This window comes from Platichthys flesus, chromosome 21 (genome assembly GCF_949316205.1).
Source record: "Platichthys flesus chromosome 21, fPlaFle2.1, whole genome shotgun sequence".
NCBI lineage: Eukaryota > Metazoa > Chordata > Actinopteri > Pleuronectiformes > Pleuronectidae > Platichthys > Platichthys flesus.
Genome location: NC_084965.1, coordinates 5433123 through 5453221, shown reverse-complemented (window position 1 = coordinate 5453221; position 20099 = coordinate 5433123). Strand labels below are relative to the sequence as shown.

The following is a 20099-nucleotide window of genomic DNA, read 5'->3' as shown; positions in this document are numbered from 1 at the left end:
AACAATTCGTATCGCATTTGTCGGTCCTGTAAAAACTTAATATCACGGCTGGAACGCGACATTCCCGTGTCCCATCTTCTTCGTGACCATCGGGGCTAGCTGATCAATTAAACTTTTTCCAAATCCCGTAGGAAGGACAGCACAAACATCTTTTCGATCTACAAATGCCTTGATCGCGTTTCTCTGATTCTCTTTCAAAATGAATGCGCTGCCGATGTCTTCTAAAACAGACTCAATGGCAGCATGTACATATCTCAGCTCTCCAGCGGCAGGCATGTTTGTGGAAAACAAAGTCTACCCAAGCGCTCTTTGATGACGTAGTTGATTACGTAACTGCTGATCAGATATCTATGGTTGATCATCTGTCCATCATCGTATAAAGCCCGCCCTGACAATTTGATTGGTCCGAACAGCTTCTGTTTGGGCATAGTTTCTTCCAAACGGAGCAATGCCAAACCGAACTTCCTGACCTCAGATGTTGCTCATTAGATTAAATTTGTTTGTTTTGATCTCTATTCTATGATCTATTTTGTTTTATATAGATCTGTGATCTACTGAGTCCAGTATCACACAGATGACCGGCGGAGCCAAACCATCCCAGTACAAACACAAGCATATGAAAATAATTCTTAAATGTGATAGATCGGAGACATCACAGCTGTCTCTGAAGTTAACAATCCTTATATTTGACATTTACTGTCATTCATGTCAACGAGGGCTCCTCCGTCATCGCTGCTCAACTGTCCATGTGTATGAGAGTGCATATGTCAGATATTCTGATCTGAAAATTCCCAGTTCCGACTTCAGGTCAAACGTGAACAAACCTCACTGATTGTGAGAAGCTGATTAATTTGTCTCATGATGAGACAATTCTACTGGAGCCAGTGCAGCCTCCATTCGTACAGAAACAAAGAGGAGGAGGGCAACGACGCCATCATCCTTTTATTAGACTTTTATTCTTGGAAACACATTCAATACATGAAGGAGAACATACACTGTCATTGAATCTCACGAACCAAGAAACCATTGTGTTAAACAAACTTATTTAATGATATGAACTAGTTCAAAACACACATTCATACTGTGCAATGAACACACTTTAACCATAAAACAACATGAAGGACATTTTGAAAAATAGAGAAATTATGTAGAAATCATTAAAAACAAGATATATCAACACAGATCTTTTGTTTTTTTCAATGATTTATATTTTATAGGGACATAACAACTTTTAAGTCTATTTAAAACAGTGAACTATGATTATGTATAATATGAATATCTGTTGATAAATCCTAATAAGTCTTTTGTTGCAAAGGTTGCAACTGTGTCGCCTCTCTCCTTTATGAATCCTCAAATGTCTTGTACAATAGGACTGAATCTTTAATCTTTTACCACACTCAGATCAACAAAACGGTTCCTCTCTCGTATGAATCCTCTTATGTGTATTTAGATTGCCCCTATGACTAAATCCTTTATCACACTCAGAGCACCTAAACGGTTTCTCTCCTGTATGACTCCTCATATGTGTATTTAGATCGCACCTTTGACTAAATCTTTTACAACAGTCAGAGCAACTAAATGGTTTCTCTCCTGTATGATTCCTCATATGGATATTTAGACTGTCCCTACGGCTAAATCTTTTACCACACTCAGAGCAACTAAACGGTTTCTCCCCTGTATGAATCCTCTTATGTATATTTAGAACACCCTTTTGGTTAAATCGTTTACCACACTCATGACAACTAAACGTTTTCTCTCCTGTATGACTCCTCATATGGATATTTAGATGGCCCCTATGGTTAAATCGTTTACCACACTCGGAGCAACTAAACGGTTTCTCTCCTGTATGAATCCTCATATGGATATTTAGATGGCCCCTTTGGTTAAATCTTCTACCACACTCAGAGCAACATAACGATTTTTTTTCTGTCTTACATCCAATATCACTTAGAGGCTGTTTGTTATTTCTTGTATTCAAACCAGTCTGAGGTTCCCTGGTCTCCATCCAATGATCCTCACTCTCTTCAGTCTCAGAAGAGTCTTCAGTCTTGTCCTCAGGACCTGGTTGTAAACGTCCATCAGGACCTGAGTTCCTGGCTGGTTCTGGTCCTCCACAGTCCGCTCTATTCTTCTTCGTCTCACTCCGATGAAGCTTTGACGATTTAAGTTTCTCTTCATCTTCTTCACTCTTCACAGCGACAGGAGTCAATGTGAACTTGATATCAGCCTCCTCCAGTCCTTGAAGCTGCTGTCCATCCTGATTGGTCCACGGCTCCTCCTGTTCCTCTTGAATGTGGTGGGGCTCAGGGTCCTCCTGGTCCACAAGGGGGCTCCAATGCTGCTCCTCAGGGGGAACCTCTTCTTTATTCACCATCAGTTGCTGAATGTCTGTAGGACAATGAAAAAAAAATACACTCGTTTATCATTTCAGAGTTTCCTGAAGTCTTTTGAAAAACTTGTGTTGTGTCGTTTTAATGTCAACATATCACTTTGAGGCTGTTTGTTATTACTTGTATTCAAACCAGTCTGAGGTTCCCTGGTCTCCATCCAATCATCCTCACTGTCTTCAGTCTCAGAAGAGTCTTCAGTCTCGTCCTCAGGACCTGGTTGTAAACGTCCACCAGGATCTGAGTTCCTGGCTGGGTCTGGTCCTCCACAGTCCGCTCTGTTATCTTTCTGCTCCTCAGGGGGAACCTCTTCTATAATCACCATCAGTTGCTTGATGTCTGCAGGACACACTGAAACCAAAATACACACGTTTATCATTTAAGAGTTTCCTGAAATGATTTGAAAAACTTGTTGACGTGTTGTGTCATTTAATGTCGACTGTTGAGATTTTTGAAGGATCACATTCAGAATGCAGAGATGTTGAGGGATTTTACAGTTGGTGTTACGACGCAGCTTGTAAAGGAAGCAGCATAAAAAAAAGGGTTTCTGGTATATATAAAAAATAATTTTGCCGCCAAATAAACTAATAAGGTCACTTACAGAGGAGAACAGGGCGAGGGGAAGTTAGTTAGTTGGTTAAGCTACTTTCAGAGAAGACCTGTGGGTAAAACCCGCGGCTCTGGAAACGCCTGAGCTCTTCGGCCCGCCTGTGCAGTGTTGAGCATGTCGCGTATATTTTCCTCGAACAGTGAACTTTACGTATCAGTTCATATGTTGAACGTGGACGTGAGGGAACATCACGTTAATTTGTTAAATCCTCATTGCATCAGCCCAGCATGAAATACCAGGAGCGGGCGACTGTGTGTGTGCGCGCTCCCACACAACGCATACACACATATATTTTATACATTTAAATTATAGAAATGAAGGTCTAGCCTAATAATTGGTTTCATAGCAAGGCATAGCAATATGATTTGTTGTGCCTTTTGTTTGCAGGATATGAATAAATTAGCAGACAAAATTAACAATAATATAAACAATTAAAAACAACATTTCTTTTAGGAATTTAAATATATCAATCACAGTTTAAGGCAAGGGGCTGTGATGGATACATTTTTCTTTAAAAAACAGTCTTTCATTTTCACACTTCACCTTTAAACTATGAAATTAACTGAACTATGTCCTAGTTCAGAATTTAAATGGTGAACTATGAACGTGAACTATTCATGTTAACTTGTATGAACTGAACTTTGAACTAGTTCATGCGGTGTGAACCTGCACAACACCGTGAGCAACACAGCAGGAGGTTTTCCGCACAGACTCGTTCACAACAGCATCAAATCCTCCTCATTATTCAGGTGAGAGGTTGAGCAGCCTGGCGCAGCAGACAGAGACCGGAAGTGACGTGTTAACTCCGCTGCCCGGGCTTATGCTAGCTACCGTTAGCATGTTAGCGGTTCCTCTAGGGACTGACCTGCTCTGTGCAGCCAGACTTTGGGCTGCATCACGGCCTCGAGCAGCCTCCTCTGACGGCAGATCTCCCGCTCGGACTGCTCTGCCCGCTCCACTCGGCCCTCGTACTCTAACAAGGTTTTCTCAAGCCCCGCGAGGATCTGCTCCACCGCCGCCATTAGCCGCTCGTTGAGCTTCGCTCTCAGCTCCGGGACTCGAGCCTTTCCTCTTCCTTCCTCCACCTGCAGCAGGAAGTCTTCAGCGGCAGCGCTGATCCGCTCATGTACCGACACCCGCAGCAGCTCCACGGCGGACATGTTCCTCCTCTCTGCACTCTGAGTCTCTGAGGGGACAAAGACAACCAGAGACAGGAAACAGAGACTCCGAGCTTCGAGCCAGCAGCGAACCCTGTTGGACTGGAGGACGAAGAGGGAATAATATTTCTACTAACTTATACTGCACAGTAGAAATGTTTAATTAATTAATGTAATAGAACTATACTGTGATGTACTCATGGTACAATGACCTTGTCCTCTTTCTAAGTATTTAAATGATATCATGGCTACACTCATATTCCACAGGGACCCTGAGCACATGTTGTCTTCTCTCTCACATTTCTTTTTAACCCTTAGTCATACTGGATTTTGAATGTGAGTGAGGTTTATGTCACAGTGAGACAGATTCTTCTCTTTGTTGCTGACAGGTCAGACGGGCCCATCCATATCTGACAAAGACCTGCCTAATAATCTGAGATATTTTACCTTCACAGGATCCACGTCCTTCTCTCCTCGAGTCAGATCCCGGTGAAATCACGGAGATCTGAGTTATTCCAGCCCTGACGGAGCCACCTTCATCCCCACTTCGGCCATCCGGCGGTGGAGGAGGATGAGGAGGAGGAGGAGGTTGCTGTATGCGCGCTGGGGTTTCGGGCTGAAGTTAATTCAAAGCAATGTGCGAGGAGGTCGGAGCTGATGCAGGAGTCACTCATTGTTACAGAGAGGTGACGGATGAAGAGGAGCAGGAGCGGGAGGAGGTAGAGGAGGAAGAGGAGGCCTGCAGCTGCATCACAGCCACCACACGGGACATTAATGAAAAGAAGAAGGAGAAGAGATCCTGCAGTATTCCTCCTCTGTGCAGCCTCCACTTCCTACTACTAAACTTGCATCCACCCCCCACACAACAACATGGCCGACCCTGCCTGCCTCTGCCTGCTCTCTGCCTGCGGGACTGGAGCCGCACAGCTGGGGATCCGTCCGGTCACAGCTGATCCGGGAACAGCTGGATACACAAGGCTGGATGTTAAGACGGCAGAAGATAATAAGAAAAGGAGCAGTGGCGATTCTAGAAAATTTTACATGGGGTGGCAGAAGGTTGGCAAGTTAAATTCAAGGGTGGCAAATCACACACACAAAGTCAAGTCAAGTATTTTTATTGTTGGAAACACACATGCCTGGTGTCTATATGTATTTATTTATACCAATCGCTAATGAAAACAGTTAACATATTTATAATTCGAAATTCGTCCCAGCCTTTATACCACATACACAATAGGGTCTATAGCATATATAGTCATCCTCTCACATTTTACTGCAGCTGTATAGCGAGCTAGCTACTAGTCCTATCGACTTTTGCAAGCTAGCAATTAAATAAACGATTGAAATTACAACGGAATTGTCTATCACATATGACCACCCATCACATTTTCTTGATTCAAGTTTCAGCTGTACTGTACCTTTTTTCATCACTGCAAGCATACAGTTGGCTTGTCTCCAGTTCTTTGGCTTTCAAACCGTTTCTGTCTTCATTTGAATGAAGCAGCAGATGCGCACGGTGAGAAGAGAGCAAATAGGATTCATGGACTCAACCATTTTACAGGGGAGGGGGGACATACAGATTTTAGTTCTTAAACTTAAACAAGTTACCAATGAGATCAACAGCTTCAGTAGCAAAAATATAATACCATTCAATAAATGTATATTGGAGACACTTCTAACAACCTGGGTGGCAAGTGGGGTGGCAAGCATTTTTTGGGGGGTGGCAGCTGCCACCCCTTGCCACCCCGGTAGTTTCGCCACTGAAAAGGAGGGATGGGGTCAGAGGAGAAGGAGGAGGAGGAGGAGGATAGTTTCATTCAGAAAAATAGGAGGACCCACAATGCATCCGTCACAAATGCAGAGCTCTACATCCCCCTGGTGGTTGCGATCGGGCCACTGCAGCTGAGGAAGCACATCCATAAACAAAATTGGATTCCACTTAGAGGGTTTGGGAAAAGATGATATAAAAATATAGTAATTCGTAATAAATAATATTAATATACTAAATGTCACATTATTGTTTCTTCAAGTTTCTCAGTTTGATACATATGTGTTATACAAATGCAATATATCACAATATGGTACCACGTTTTGTATTAACACATATTTAAGGTAATTGTTATGTTGTGCGTTTTGGGATTTGTGGACGTGTACGAGCCAGAGACAAATTTTCATCTATAATGGAATAAAATGGAAAAACAGAAAAACAAAAGCTTCTCATAGGGCATTATGAAAACACAACAGGAAGCCCGCCATTTTGCATTTAATGGCCATTTTGGCAATAATCCACATTTTTACTTTGAGGTACTTGTACCAGGGCTTACTTCAGATCAACTTCATATTAAAATGAAAACAAAAACAATTTCTACTATTGCTAGGACTGCAAAGCAGCACTGAAAGTGCCCAAGCACATGCATTTTGAAGCGTTGCATGCGAGATGCACTCTGCATCTGTCAAGTGATGTGGATCTTGCCTGCTAAAGGCTCATTAGATTAAATGTTTGTTTTGAATCACTACCATATGATCTGTTTTTTTATATAGATCTGTAATCTACTGAGTCCAGTATCGCACAGGTTGACAGACGGATCCAAATCATCCCAGTAAAATCACAAGCATATCAAAATATTTATCTTAATTTTATAGATTGAGGACATCACAGCTGTCTCTGAATGGAACAATCCTGCTGTTTCATCGCTGCTTCACTGTCCTTGTGTGTGAGTTTAATGCTGCATTCCAGACGACTCATACAGTTCCTTGCATAAGTATTCACCCCCGTGTACTTTTCTACATTTTGTCATGGTATAACCACAGATTAACATTTATTTCATCGTGATTTTATGTAATGGACCAAAACAAAATAGTCCATCATTTGGAAGTGGGGGAAAATATTAAATGGATTTCAAATTTATTTACAAATAAAAATAAAAGTGTTGAGTGCATATGTATTCACCCCCTTTACTGTGAAACCCCTAAAAACAATCTGGTGTGACCAATTGCCTTAACAAGTCACATTTGCAAGTCACATACTTAGTAAATAGGGTCCACATGTCTGCAATTTAATCTCAGTATAAATACACCTGTTCTGTGACGGACTCAGAGTTTGTTGGAGATCATTACTGAACAAACAGCATCATGAAGACCAAGTAGCTCACCAAACAGGTCAGGGATAAAGTTGTGGAGAAGTATGAAGCAGGGTTAGGTTATAAAAAAATATCCAGAGCTTTGAACATCTCTCTGAGCACCATAAAATCCATCATAAGAAAATGGAAAGAATATGGCACAACCGCAAACCTAGCAAGAGGAGGCCGTCCACCCAAACTGAAGAGTCGGACAAGGAGAAAATATATCAGAGGAGCAACCAAGAGGCTCATTGTTACTCTCGAGGAGCAGCAGAGATCCACAGCTGAGGTGGGAGAATCTGTCTACAGGACAACTATTAGTAGTATACTCCACAAATCTGGCCTTTATGGAAGGAGGGTGGCAAGAAGAAAGCCGTTGTTGAAAGGGAACCATAATAAATCCCACTTGGAGTTTGCCACATGGGATTCACAGCCAGCTTGTGGAAGAAGGTGCTCTGGTCGGATGAGACCAAAATTGGACTTTTTGGCGTCAATGCAAAACACTATGTGTGGCGGAATCCCAACACTGCCCATCGCCCTGAGCACACCATCCAAACAGTGAAACATGGTGGTGGTAGCATCATGCTGTGGGGATGCTTCTCTTCAACAGCTACAGGCAAACTGGTCAGAACTGAGGGTAAGATGGATGGAGCCAAATACAGGGAAATCCTTGAAGAAAATCTGATGCAGTCTGCAAAAGACTTGAGACTGGGGCGGAGGTTCATCTTCCAGCAGGACAATGACCCTAAACATACAGCCAGAGCTACAAAGGAATGGTTTGGATTAAAGAATGTTAATGTCTAATAATGGCCCAGTCAAAGCCCAGACCTCAATCCAATAGAGAATCTATGGCAAGACTTGAAGATTGCGGTTCACAGACTGTCTCCATCCAATCTGACTGAGCTTCATCTTTTTTGCCAAGAAGAATGGACAAACCTTTCCATCTCTAGATGTGCAAAGCTGGGAGAGACATACCCCAAAAGACTTGCAGCTGTAATTGCAGCGAAAGGGGATTCTACACAGGGGGGTGAATACTTACGCACCTAACAGACGACAACTTTTTGTTCTCATTATTGTTTGTGTCACAATAAAATATATTTTGCACCTCCAAAGTACTATGCATGTTGTGTTGATCAAATGGGAAAAAGTTTATTTAAGTCTATTTGAATTCCAGTTAGTAACAGTCAAAAGGGGGAAAAGTCCAAGGGGGGTGAATACTTATGCAAGGCACTGTATGTCAGATATTCTGACCTGAAATTGCCCAGTTCTCGTGATGAGACGATTCAACTGTATCCACTGCAGCCCCAGTTCGTACAGAAACAAAGAGGAGGAGGGCGACGACGCCATCATCTTTTTATTGGACCTTTCTTCTTGGAAACACATTCAATACATAAAGGACAACACACACTGTCATTGAATCTCACGAACCACGAAACCATTGTTTTAAACAAACGTATTAAATCATATGAACTAGTTAAAAACACACATTAAGGATCACACTTTAACCTTAACCTCTTAAGAAACGGGTGATATTCGCCTAAACGCCTGTTTGAGGACACCCAAATTAAATTGAACGCTGTTCTTGCACCATTTAGAGAACATGCATGGTCTTGGTCTCTTTTGAGAGGTAACATTCTGACCTTTCCCCCTTAACAGTCATAATCACTATAAGTAATACTGGCATTGAGTAATAGCAGTTGGCACACAGTGAAGTAGAAGGTATTCATTTTCGCCTGAATATCTTGGTAAACAGATGCCTGCTGATGACTCTAGCTGGAAAACACAATGGGGCCCTAGCATGAAGCCTTGACTAGCCCAAGTTAAAATTTGATAACAATACCACAGAAAATTAATATTTGACAGATTCTTTCCTAAGGCCATGTCTAGGCGTTTTCCACAAAGGCCATTTGGAGACTCTAGCAGACCCTTTGTAACCATGGTAACCAACCAGGCTAAAAGGTCTAATTTTACACTTAAAAACATACTTTTATATAAAGGAGACAAAACCGGTAAAATTTATACAAATAAACATCTTTCATATATTTTAGCAACATGTAGCAGTCACGACGGGGACGAAACACGGGCGCACAGCGCTCTGGCACCAGCTGGACACTGTTGCACAGTGATTTGCATGGCGCCTCAGTATTTTTTTCCCCTGGATCATCACTTTTTTACGATGGAAATTTCATTGGCTAAACGATACGCCAGTCATCATAACAATCGGTGGCAATTGGCTCAGTCTTTTAATGTCAGAAGATGGGCAGGCTCTGTCCGTCAACGAGGTGAATCGTTGGCGATGTACCAACAGCGTTTGTTGGAATTTTATCGATCTGTGGATTAATATGATGATTCTCCGGTAAGTGGCGACAACTTTTTTCTAATTTCCGGTCTGACTGACGCTGAACTGAGAAGTTTATTGTACCGGCTGTGGAGATCGGATCTTGAAATGGTTTACATCAGTGGAATCAGAAGAATCTTAGCTTTCTAACGATATGTTGTATTAGAACCGCAGTTCTTTAAATACAAATGTTTGACGCTGATCGATAGAAAAAACATGCCCGTATTCGGGCCATGATAGCTCAAGCAGTCAAAACGACATGAAGGACTTTATGAAAAGTAGATAAATTATGTAGAAATCAGTAGAAACAAGATATATCAACAAAAATCTTCCGTGTTATTCAATTAGTTCTATTTTCTGGGGACATAAAACCTGTTAAGTCTATTTAAAACACTGAGCTATGAATATGTATAAAATGAATATCTGCTGAATAATCCTAATAAGTCTTTTGTTGCAAAGGTTGCAACTGAGTCAATTCTCTCCTTCATGAATCCTCAAATGTCTCGTACAATAGGACTGAATCTTTAATCATTCACCACACTCAATCAACTAAACGGTTTCTCTCCTGTATGAATCCTCTTATGTCTAATTAGATTGCCACTTTCTGTAAATCTTTTACCACACTCAGAGCATTTAAATGGTTTCTCTCCTGTATGAGTCCTCATATGTGTTTTTAGACTGCACCTATAACTAAATCCTTTACCACACTCAGAGCACCTAAACGGTTTCTCTCCTGTATGAGTCCTCATGTGTGAATTTAGATTGCACCTTTGACTAAATCCTTTACCACACTCAGAGCACCTAAACGGTTTCTCTCCTGTATGACTCCTCATATGTGTATTTAGATCGCACCTTTGACTAAATCTTTTACAACAGTCAGAGCAACTAAATGGTTTCTCTCCTGTATGATTCCTCATATGGTTATTTAGATGGCCCCGTTGGTTAAATCTTTTACCACACTCAGAGCAACTTATCTGTTTCTCTCCTGTATGAATCCGCATATGTGTATTTAGACTGCCACTTTCTGTAAATCTTTTACCACACTCAGAGCAACTAAACTGTTTCTCTCCAGTATGACTCCTCACATGTTTATTTAGATCTCCCTTATAGCTATATCTTTTACCACACTCTGAGCACCCAAACAGTTTCTTTCCTGTATGAATCCTCATATGTGCATTTAGACTGCCACTTTCTGTAAATCTTTTACCACATTCAGAGCAACTAAACGGTTTCTCTCCTGTATGACTCCTCATATGTTTATTTAGAGCTCCCCTATGGCTAAATCTTTTACCACACTCAGAGCAACTAAACGGTTTCTCTCCTGTATGAATCCTCATATGACTATTTAGATGGCCCCTATGGCGAAATCTTTTACCACACTCAGAGCAACTGAACGATTTTTTTTCTGTCTTACATCCAATATCACTTAGAGGCTGTTTGTTATTTCTCGTATTTAAACCAGTCTGAGGTTCCCTGGTCTCCATCCAAGGATCCTCACTCTCTTCAGTCTCAGAAGAGTCTTCAGTCTTGTCCTCAGGACCTGGTTGTAAACGTCCATCAGGACCTGAGTTCCTGGCTGGTTCTGGTCCTCCACAGTCCGCTCTGTTCTTCTTCGTCTCACTCGGATGAAGCTCTGACGATTTAAGTTTCTCTTCATCTTCTTCACTCTTCACAGCGACAGGAGTCAATGTGAACTTGATATCAGCCTCCTCCAGTCCTTGAAGCTTCTGTCCATCCTGAATGGTCCACGGCTCCTCCTGTTCCTCTTTAATGTGTGGGGGCTCAGGGTCCTCCTGGTCCACAAGGCGGCTCCACTGCTGCTCCTCAGGGGGTACCTCTTCTTTATTCACCATCAGTTGCTGGAAGTCTGCAGGACACACTGAAACACAAATACACACGTTTATCATGTCAGAGTTTCCTGAAGTGTTTTGAAAAACTTGTGTAGTTTCATTCAATGTCAACATATCCCTTCAAGGCTGTTTGTTATTTCTTGTATTCAAACCTGTCTGAGGTTCCCTGGTCTCCATCCAATCATTCTCACTGTCTTAGGTGTTTTGAAAAACTTGTGTTGTGTCGTTTAATGTCGATGTTTTGAAGGATAACATTCAGAAAGCAGAGATGTTGAGGTTGTTAACAGTTGGTGTTACGACTCAGCTCGTAAAGGAAGCAGCATAAAACAAAGGGTTTCTGGTAAAAAACGTTTTTCATTTTGAGGCCAAATAAACCAAGTAGGTCACTAACAGAGGAGAACAGGGCAAGGGGAAGTTAGATAGTTGGTTAAGCTGCTTTCAGACAAGACCTGTGGATAAAACTCCTCATCCTCATTATTCAGGTGAGAGTTGGAGCCATAGATATATATATAAAGGCTAGATGTCTCGTACTCGTTGCCGGCCAACAGAGTCGAACGACCGCACATGGCTGCCAACTTGCCACAGTCATCTCGCTCACCCATAACATTGTGGTGGTAGTGGTACATGTGGACTTCATCAACACCAACATCAACAGTGTCACCACCCTCAAACGTATCACTATATTCCCTAACCAGAAGCCATGGATGAACAAAGAGGTCAGTCTACTGCTGAAGGCACGAGACATCGCTTTCAGATCAGGTGATGCTCAGGCCTACACTTCATCCAGGGCTGTCCTGAAGAGGGGCATCAAGAAGGCCCAGCCCTGCCTCACGCTAAGGATTGAGGAGCACTTCAAAAACAACTCTGACCCCAGACGTATGCGGCAAGGCATCCAGGCTTTAACTGACTACAAACCCACCAACACCTCCCCCCAAAACAGTGATGCCTCCTTCCCTGACGAGCTCAAAAGCTTTTATGCTCGCTTTGACAGGGAAACCAGGAGGCGACCATCAAGGCTGTGCCCACTTCAGACCACCAGCCCCTCACACTCTCCTCCATCAACGTGTGTACTGCACTGAGCAGGATCAACGCACGTAAGGCTGCTGGCCCTGATGGCATCCCCGGACGCGTGCTCAGGGCCTGTGCTGGGCAGCTAGCTGAGGTCTTGACTGACATATTCAATCTGTCACTGGCCCAAGCAGCTGTCCCCACGTGCTTTAAAACCACCTCCATCGTGCCAGTGCCTAAACACTCCACTGCAGCGAGCCTCAACGACTTCCGCCCTGTTGCACTCACTCCCACCATTATGAAGTGCTTCGAGAGGATGGTCCTGGCTCACCTCAAAACCTGTTTCCACCAACACTGGACCTCACCCAATTCGCCTACCACCAGAACAGGAGCACGGAGGATTCCATCTCCACGGCACTTCACTCCGCACTTTCTCACCTGGACAATAACAACTCCTATGTAAGAATGCTGTTCATAGACTTCAGTTCAGCTTTCAACACAATCATCCCCTCAAAACTGATCACGAAACTCAGCGATTTAGGCATCAACCCTTCCCTCTGCAGCTGGATACTGGACTTCCTATCCAACAGACCCCAGTCTGTTATGTTAGAGAACCACACCTCCTCAACCCTCATCCCAAACACCGGCGTGCCACAGGGCTGTGTGCTAAGTCCTCTCCTATACTCACTATTCACGTATGACGGCATACCTGTACATGTAACTAATACTTTTGTCAAGTTTGCAGACGATACTACGGTGATTGGCCTCATCAGCAACAACGATGAGTCGGCCTACAGAGAAGAGGTCCAGCACCTGGCGGCGTGGTGCGCCGACAACAACCTGGCTCTCAACACCAAGAAGACCAAAGAGCTCATCGCGAACTTCAGGAAGAAAGGCGGGACACCCCCCCCATCCATATCAACGGGATGGAGGTCGAGTGTGTCACCTGCTTCAAGTTCCTGGGTGTCCACATCTCTGAGGACTTCTCTTGGACCCTCAACACCTCAACCCTGGTCAAGAAATCTCACCAGCGTCTCTTCTTCCTGATGAGACTGAGGACGGCTCATCTGTCTCCTCAGATTCTGGTGAATTTCTACAGCTGCACCATCGAGAGCATCCTCACCAACTGCATCTCAGTGTGGTATGGCAGCTGCTCTGTTGCGGACGGAAGTCACTGCAGAGGGTGGTTAAAACTCATCACCATTCGTTGGGCATCCCATTTTTTCCCTCGGATTAATAAAGTATCCATCTATCTCCCTTCTGGGAGGCGCTACAGGGTCCTCCGTTCCCGGACTAGCAGGTTCAGGAACAGCTTCATCCCTTGGGCTGTCACCCTGCTGAACTCTAAACCGCAGTGATAGCAGCAGCCCCCCCGGCCACACACCCTCCTCCTACCACTGAACATTTGAACACTTGCACTACACTGCAACTTTTTTTACTACTGTATTGTCCTGCCTATAGTATATTCATATTTATATATATTTATCTTGCTTAAAGTTATTATATCATACAATACCTGTTAATACTGTACTACTTCAGATATATTACTTACTGCTCATATTTCTTATATCATACAATACCTGTTAATACTGTACTATTTCCTTTATTACTCCTCATAGTTCTTATATGATTAAGATTAAGATTAAGATGTATTTATTAGTCCCAAACACATGCACATTCATGCAAGTAGGGAAATTTAATCTCTGCCTTTGACCCATCTGGTGCAGGACACACAGAGCAGTGAGCGACCATGTACGGCGCTCGGGGAGAAGATGTTGGGGGAGTAAGGTGCCTTGCTCAGGGGCAGTAGACAGGGTAGGGAGACTCTTGGATTTTTGGACAGATCAATCCAGGTTCGTCTTTTGTTGTCTCTCCGTGGAGTCGAACCAGAGACCTTCTCTGCCCATAGTCCAAGTTTCTGCCACTAGAACACCGTCTCCCCCCGCAATACAATACCTGTTAATACTGTACTATTCCATATATATTTGCTACTGACATATCTTGTTTATTTACATTCCATTTTAAATACGCACAATACTCTGCACTTTACGTCCTTTTTTGCACTTCTGGTTAGCCGCTAAACTGCATTTCGTTGTATAAGTACTTGTACTGTGCGATGAAAATAAAGTTGAATCTAATCTAATCCAAAAATGTACTTTTTAAATAAAATAAAATAATTATTGATGTATATTCGTAAAAGGAAATTTTGTACCTATTTTAGAACACGATTTTATTTTTAAGAACATAACAATAGTCAAACATGGGGGACTCGAGTCACATGACTTGACTCGAGTCAGACTCGAGTCGCAAATTTGAGGACTTGAGACTTGCTTGAATTACACTGATAAAAGACTCGACTTGACTTAGACTTGGTCTTCATGACTTGAGACTTGACTTAGACTTGAGACAGATGACTCGAAATGACTCGACTTTTTAAAAGTTAGATTAAGTTAGAAATTATGTTTTATTTATATATTTAGACTATATATTTATTATTTTATTTTGAAAAATGATCGGGTGATTTTACAGTGCAATGAATGTACGCATCTCGGGTGATCGCGCGCTGCACGGACAAACTGCTGCTGCGTGAGCAGGTCAACACAGGAGCAGCAGTCATGGAGGCGGCAAGACCAAAAATAATTAAATTTGGGTTCAACGATTACATTGTCGATGAGAATAAGAAAAAGAGGACAGCGGTATGCAAGGTCTGCAGCTCAAAAATCAGTGACACGATCGCCACCACATCCAACTTCATCCGTCACTACAAAACCCACAAAAAAAGGTAAGCTACGTGACTGTGTCTTTTAGCTAGCTGTACGGCTGTTACAAAGCTAACGTTTGCTAACACTTAGGCCTACATATCTTAAATTGACCGTGGCTAGAAGGCTATCTATAACCTAATGTCTTCTCAATAAAATGCGCAGTAAAAGTGTCTTTAGCTAACTTATTGGCTGGTCAAATGGGTCAGACGTTAACTAGAAAGGTAACGGTTGCTAACATGAATTCCAACACAGTAGTTTATTAAGCTAACATTACGAGCAAGTCAGTGCATATTTATGCACGCTGATTAACGGCCGCGACTCGCGGATTGCCACTGCAGATTAACGTGTCACTTCAAGTTTTTGAGAGAGAGAGAGAGAGAGCGAGTGTGTGAGTGTGTGAGTGTGTGAGTGAGTGAGTGAGTGAGTGAGTGAGTGAGTGAGTGAGTGAGTGAGTGAGTGAGTGAGTGAGTGAGAGCGAGAGTTTGAGAAAAACTATGAGTGAAGAGAGTGTATTTCTATGTGTTTGATTGATGGTTGTGTAACACTGATATTGAAAATCCTGTATGCCAGGGAATTTAAGGGAATTTGGTTTGATAGATTTGAGGCTCTATTTTATTTTCTGTCTTATTTAAAGCCTTTTCACTCTTACATTTATTTATTTTTTAATATGTAATACAAGCAGATGAAGTTATTAACACATTATTACCTTACAGTGTAAAGAAAGAAAGAGGAGTGGAGAATATATATATATATATATATATGAATATTATACATTTATCCTAAAGTCAATATTTCTCTCGGGAAATTTAACTCACATTTTAATTTGACTTGTCATAAGCCCTATAAAAACTGCATCCCACATTGCATATTAACAGATTTTGTTTAAATGTATGAACATTTCAGTGCATTTTAAAAGAGCCAATTCACAGAAATTGAACAGACTGATTGAGTCCTAGCTATATGGTCAGCAGTTCCAGGATAAACAGTAATCTTATTTGATTCTTGCATTCATAGAACTAAACTAATGATTTACTATGCAATGAATAATATATGAATCATAATGTGTAAATATATTCCTCTTTTCTTTTTACTGTCTACAGATATGAAGAGTACATCCATACCAAAGATACTTTGGATCTTAAACAGCCTTCAATCAACCAATTCATCGAATCAAGGAGTGTGCCACTATACAACTGCAACCATCCCCAGCAGAAAGCCATTACACACTCAATACTGTCGGACCTCATAATAAATTGCAACATGCCATTGTCCATCGTTGAACATCAAAGCTTTCATCAGTTTTTGTCAATAGTGGACAACAAGTACTCTCCAGTCAGTCGAAGAACAATTACTTCAAAGATTGACAGTCTGGTGGGAGATAGACAAAGTAAGCTAAAAAATGAACTAGCAAAGGCAGATAATGTGTCAGTGACTGTAGACATATGGTCAGACCGCAGGATGAGAGGCTTTCTTGGAGTCACAGGACATTGGATCAACATCGAAGATGACAGTCTTCAGTTAAAATCTCAGTTGCTCGCATGCAACCGCTTCAGAGGTTCCCATACAGGGGAAAGAATTTGTGAAGAATTTGAGCAAATATGTGAAGAATATCAAATGAAGAAAAAGGTCGACCACATCATCTGTGACAACGCTGCAAACATGAAAAAGGCGTTCAGTACATGTTTTCCTGGACAGGAAGATGAAGATGACGACCATGATGATTTCAACATTTGGAACAACCTGACAGTGGAAGAGCAGGAGAGGTTTGAGAATGTATTGAGTGCAAAGTCCCAGACAAGACTTCAATGTTTTGCACATACCCTTCAATTGACTATAGGTGATGGCCTTAAAGACACTAAAATAATCAGTGCAGCTCTCTCCAAAGCTTCAAGGTTGAGCTCTTTGCTCCACACGAGCACCACTTTCAAAGACAAATTTGAGATGGAGTTTGGACAGCGTGGAATCCCTGCCTCTGTAACCACACGCTGGAATTCCACACTTAGGCAACTGAAATCAGTGCTTAACTGTGACCAACTGAAACTGTCTGCAGTTCTTGAAGATGCGGGACACAAAGAGACAGTATTCACAGCTAGAGAGTGGAGTCAGATAAGGGAACTGGTGGATGTTCTTCAACCCTTTGGAGAAGCCACGGATCTCACACAAGGAGAAAAAAGTTGTCACTATAAGTGCTGTGGTACCCTGCATCCTTTCTCTTAATCATCACTTGGAAAATCAAAAAGAGAGAGTGCACTACATGGGTGGTTTGATCCGTAGCCTGCAAGAATCACTCCAAAGAAGATTCAGAGGGATCTTTGTACATGTGAGGATGGCAGATGACCAGAGTGATGGAGCAACCTTGCCGTTCTCTGACCCTCTATACCTAAAAGCTGCTTTGCTGGATCGTTCATTCGGCACCATGTGGTTGGCCCATGATGTTTTGGCCCCTGAAAACGTCAAGGAGGATGTGTCTGTGATGATAAAAAGTATGTTATTTTTTCCGTATTAATCCGATTTAAATGTCAGACCTAAGAAGAAATAGTCTGTAAAAGGAATGTTTAGTATGTTGATATATACACACTGAGCACTTCAGTTTTTGTTTACATTGTCAGAAAGGTGATAATTCTACTTTATAGTTATTATTGAGGTTGTAGTGGGTGATAGTGGTATACTGGAGAGAATAATATATTGAAAAGTGTTCCTAATATTTTCCCTCCCACATTTATGTTAAGGAAGTGGACAAAATTGAAATTGTTATAGAAATATTTTGTGACTATTGTTTTTGCTTGTTTATCAGGCTTGATTCTCAGAGATGCTGGCATGACCATGACCACGACCAGTCCAATCACCGATGAGCCAATTACACCGTCAGAGCCAGAGCGTCAGACTGGGCTGTTCTCAGCATACCGCAAAAATATGAAGATGAGTTCAAATTCCACTCCCCAAATTCAGTTGAACCACTACCTCGACATTTGTGATGGACAGAGCTGCCTTCAGTTTTGGGCCATGAACAGGGAACACCCTCCCCTCTTTGTTCAAGGTGGCGGTAAGGGTCATGGCAGTCCCTGCATCAAGTGCACCTGTTGAACGTGTGTTCAGCCATGGTGGGGTGATAATGTGACCCCATCGTTCACAACTGAGTGACAAAGTACTCTCAAATTTAATTTTTTGCAAATGCAATGCTTTGTAAGTCGATGTATTGCAAATAATATTCTACAACATGTAGGGAGATTGACTGATGACTTGATCTGTTCTCGTATACAGCGAGCCACCTAGAGGTTGTAATTGATTCTGTTCATAGGTTGGAGGTAATGATCAAAAAAAACATTTTCAAACTATTCACATAATGGCTTTGGTATGCCACATGCTATTCTTGTTATTTCGTCCTGTTCATATTTACACTATCTACATTTTAACCTAAGATTTATTATTAAAATATTGATTATTAAGTGTGCAAAATGAAATAACCTTATTTATGCAACGCCACTTACACAACCACTGCTGTCCCTGTTATTTGGAGCCTGACACCTGGGAGGAATGGTGAATACGTTTTCATGGTTTGATGTAATGTTTTTTCATTTCAGTAATGTTTACATTTCAGGCAATATTTATTTATTTATTTTGATATATTTATTTTAATTTTATGTTCCATTTAGTTGATGATACAATACTTTTTTGTTCACAGAAATGTTAATGAGAAGCACCTTAGACAGATTCCTTAACAGGCCATTGAGAAATTGCGTGACCCTCCTGAAGGTGGACGCAAGCAGTTCAGTAAGTTGGGCAATTGTAAGCAGGCTGCTCAATAGTTTGAGTTATTGTTAATGTGTAGACATTATGATTGTTAATGTTGAAATAAAACAACTTGTGATTGTGAACCACTCTCTTGACTGATTTTTATATGTAGAAACTGGGTTAGACAATATGATTTTTGTATGACTTGACTTGTGACTTGCTTGACCTGAGCAATGACTTGACTTGTGACTTGCTTGATTCTAACCACAGTGACTTGGACTTGCTTGAGACTTGAAGGTTATGACTTGAGACTTGCTTGTGACTTGCACATGAGTGACTTACTCCCATGTCTGAAAATAGTATTCATAAGTGTGCAGTGTCATAACTATGTCCCTGACGTTTATAACAAACCAAAGCGTTTAAAAATCGGTTGAAAATTGAGCAAATTATAGTTATTTAAAAAGTACGTACCCCTACCAACACAATGTTATGGGTGAGCGACCTGGCTGTGGCAAGATGGCCGCCATGTGCGGTCGTTCGACTCCGTAGGCCGAGACATCTAGCCTTTATATATATCTATGGGTGCAGCAGACAGAGACCGGAAATGACGTATTAACTCCGCTGCCCGGGCTTATGCTAGCTACCGTTAGCATGTTAGCGGTTCCTCTAGGGACTGACCTGCTCTGTGCAGCCAGACTTTGGGCTGCATCACGGCATCGAGCAGCCTCCTCTGGCGGCAGATCTCCCGCTCGGACTGCTCTGCCCGCTCCACTCGGCCCTCGTACTCTAACAAGGTTTTCTCAAGCCCCGCGAGGATATGCTCCACCGCCGCCATTAGCCGCTCGTTGAGCTTCGCTCTCAGCTCTGGGACTCGAGCCTTTCCTCCTCCTTCCTCCACTTGTAGAAGAAAGTCTTCAGCGGCAGCGCTGATCCGCTCATGTACCGACACCCGCAGCAGCTCCACGGCGGACATGTTCCTCCTCTCTGCACTCTGAGTCTCTGAGGGGACAAAGACAGCGAGCGACAGGAAACAGACACTCCGAGCTTCGAGCCAGCAGCGAACCCTGTTGGACTGGAGGACGAAGAGGAAATAATATTTCTACTAACTTATACAGCACAGTAGAAATGTTTATTAA

General features: G+C 42.2%; 2 protein-coding genes across 2 annotated transcripts; both read right to left on the bottom strand.

Moving 5' to 3' along the window:
* Positions 1–945: 945 nt before the first annotated feature.
* Positions 946–4301, bottom strand: LOC133932725 (zinc finger protein 2-like). Its single transcript, XM_062379534.1, has 3 exons — positions 3863–4301; positions 2511–2738; positions 946–2388 (listed from the first exon to the last, which is right to left on the bottom strand). Exons 1-3 carry the CDS (start codon positions 4155–4157, stop codon positions 1403–1405), a joined length of 1509 nt encoding a protein of 502 aa, XP_062235518.1. The 5' UTR covers positions 4158–4301; the 3' UTR covers positions 946–1402.
* A 4308-nt stretch (positions 4302–8609) lies between these two features.
* LOC133932723 (zinc finger protein OZF-like) lies at positions 8610–19995 on the bottom strand. Its single transcript, XM_062379532.1, has 2 exons — positions 19642–19995; positions 8610–11490 (listed from the first exon to the last, which is right to left on the bottom strand). Exons 1-2 carry the CDS (start codon positions 19934–19936, stop codon positions 10157–10159), a joined length of 1629 nt encoding a protein of 542 aa, XP_062235516.1. The 5' UTR covers positions 19937–19995; the 3' UTR covers positions 8610–10156.
* Between the last annotated feature and the right edge of the window lie 104 nt (positions 19996–20099).

What these genes read in the sequence shown, in the direction of transcription:
- LOC133932723 (XM_062379532.1), bottom strand. Translation starts at nt 19,936, where the DNA reads ATGTCCGCCGTGGAGCTGCTGCGGGTGTCGGTACATGAGCGGATCAGC. An exon ending in AGTCTGGCTGCACAGAGCAG is followed by an intron (nt 11,491 to 19,641) that starts GTCAGTCCCTAG and finishes TTTGTGTTTCAG; the next exon opens with TGTGTCCTGCAGACTTCCAG.
- LOC133932725 (XM_062379534.1), bottom strand. Translation starts at nt 4,157, where the DNA reads ATGTCCGCCGTGGAGCTGCTGCGGGTGTCGGTACATGAGCGGATCAGC. An exon ending in AGTCTGGCTGCACAGAGCAG is followed by an intron (nt 2,739 to 3,862) that starts GTCAGTCCCTAG and finishes TTTTGGTTTCAG; the next exon opens with TGTGTCCTGCAGACATCAAG. An exon ending in TCAGACTGGTTTGAATACAA is followed by an intron (nt 2,389 to 2,510) that starts GTAATAACAAAC and finishes ATTGTCCTACAG; the next exon opens with ACATTCAGCAACTGATGGTG.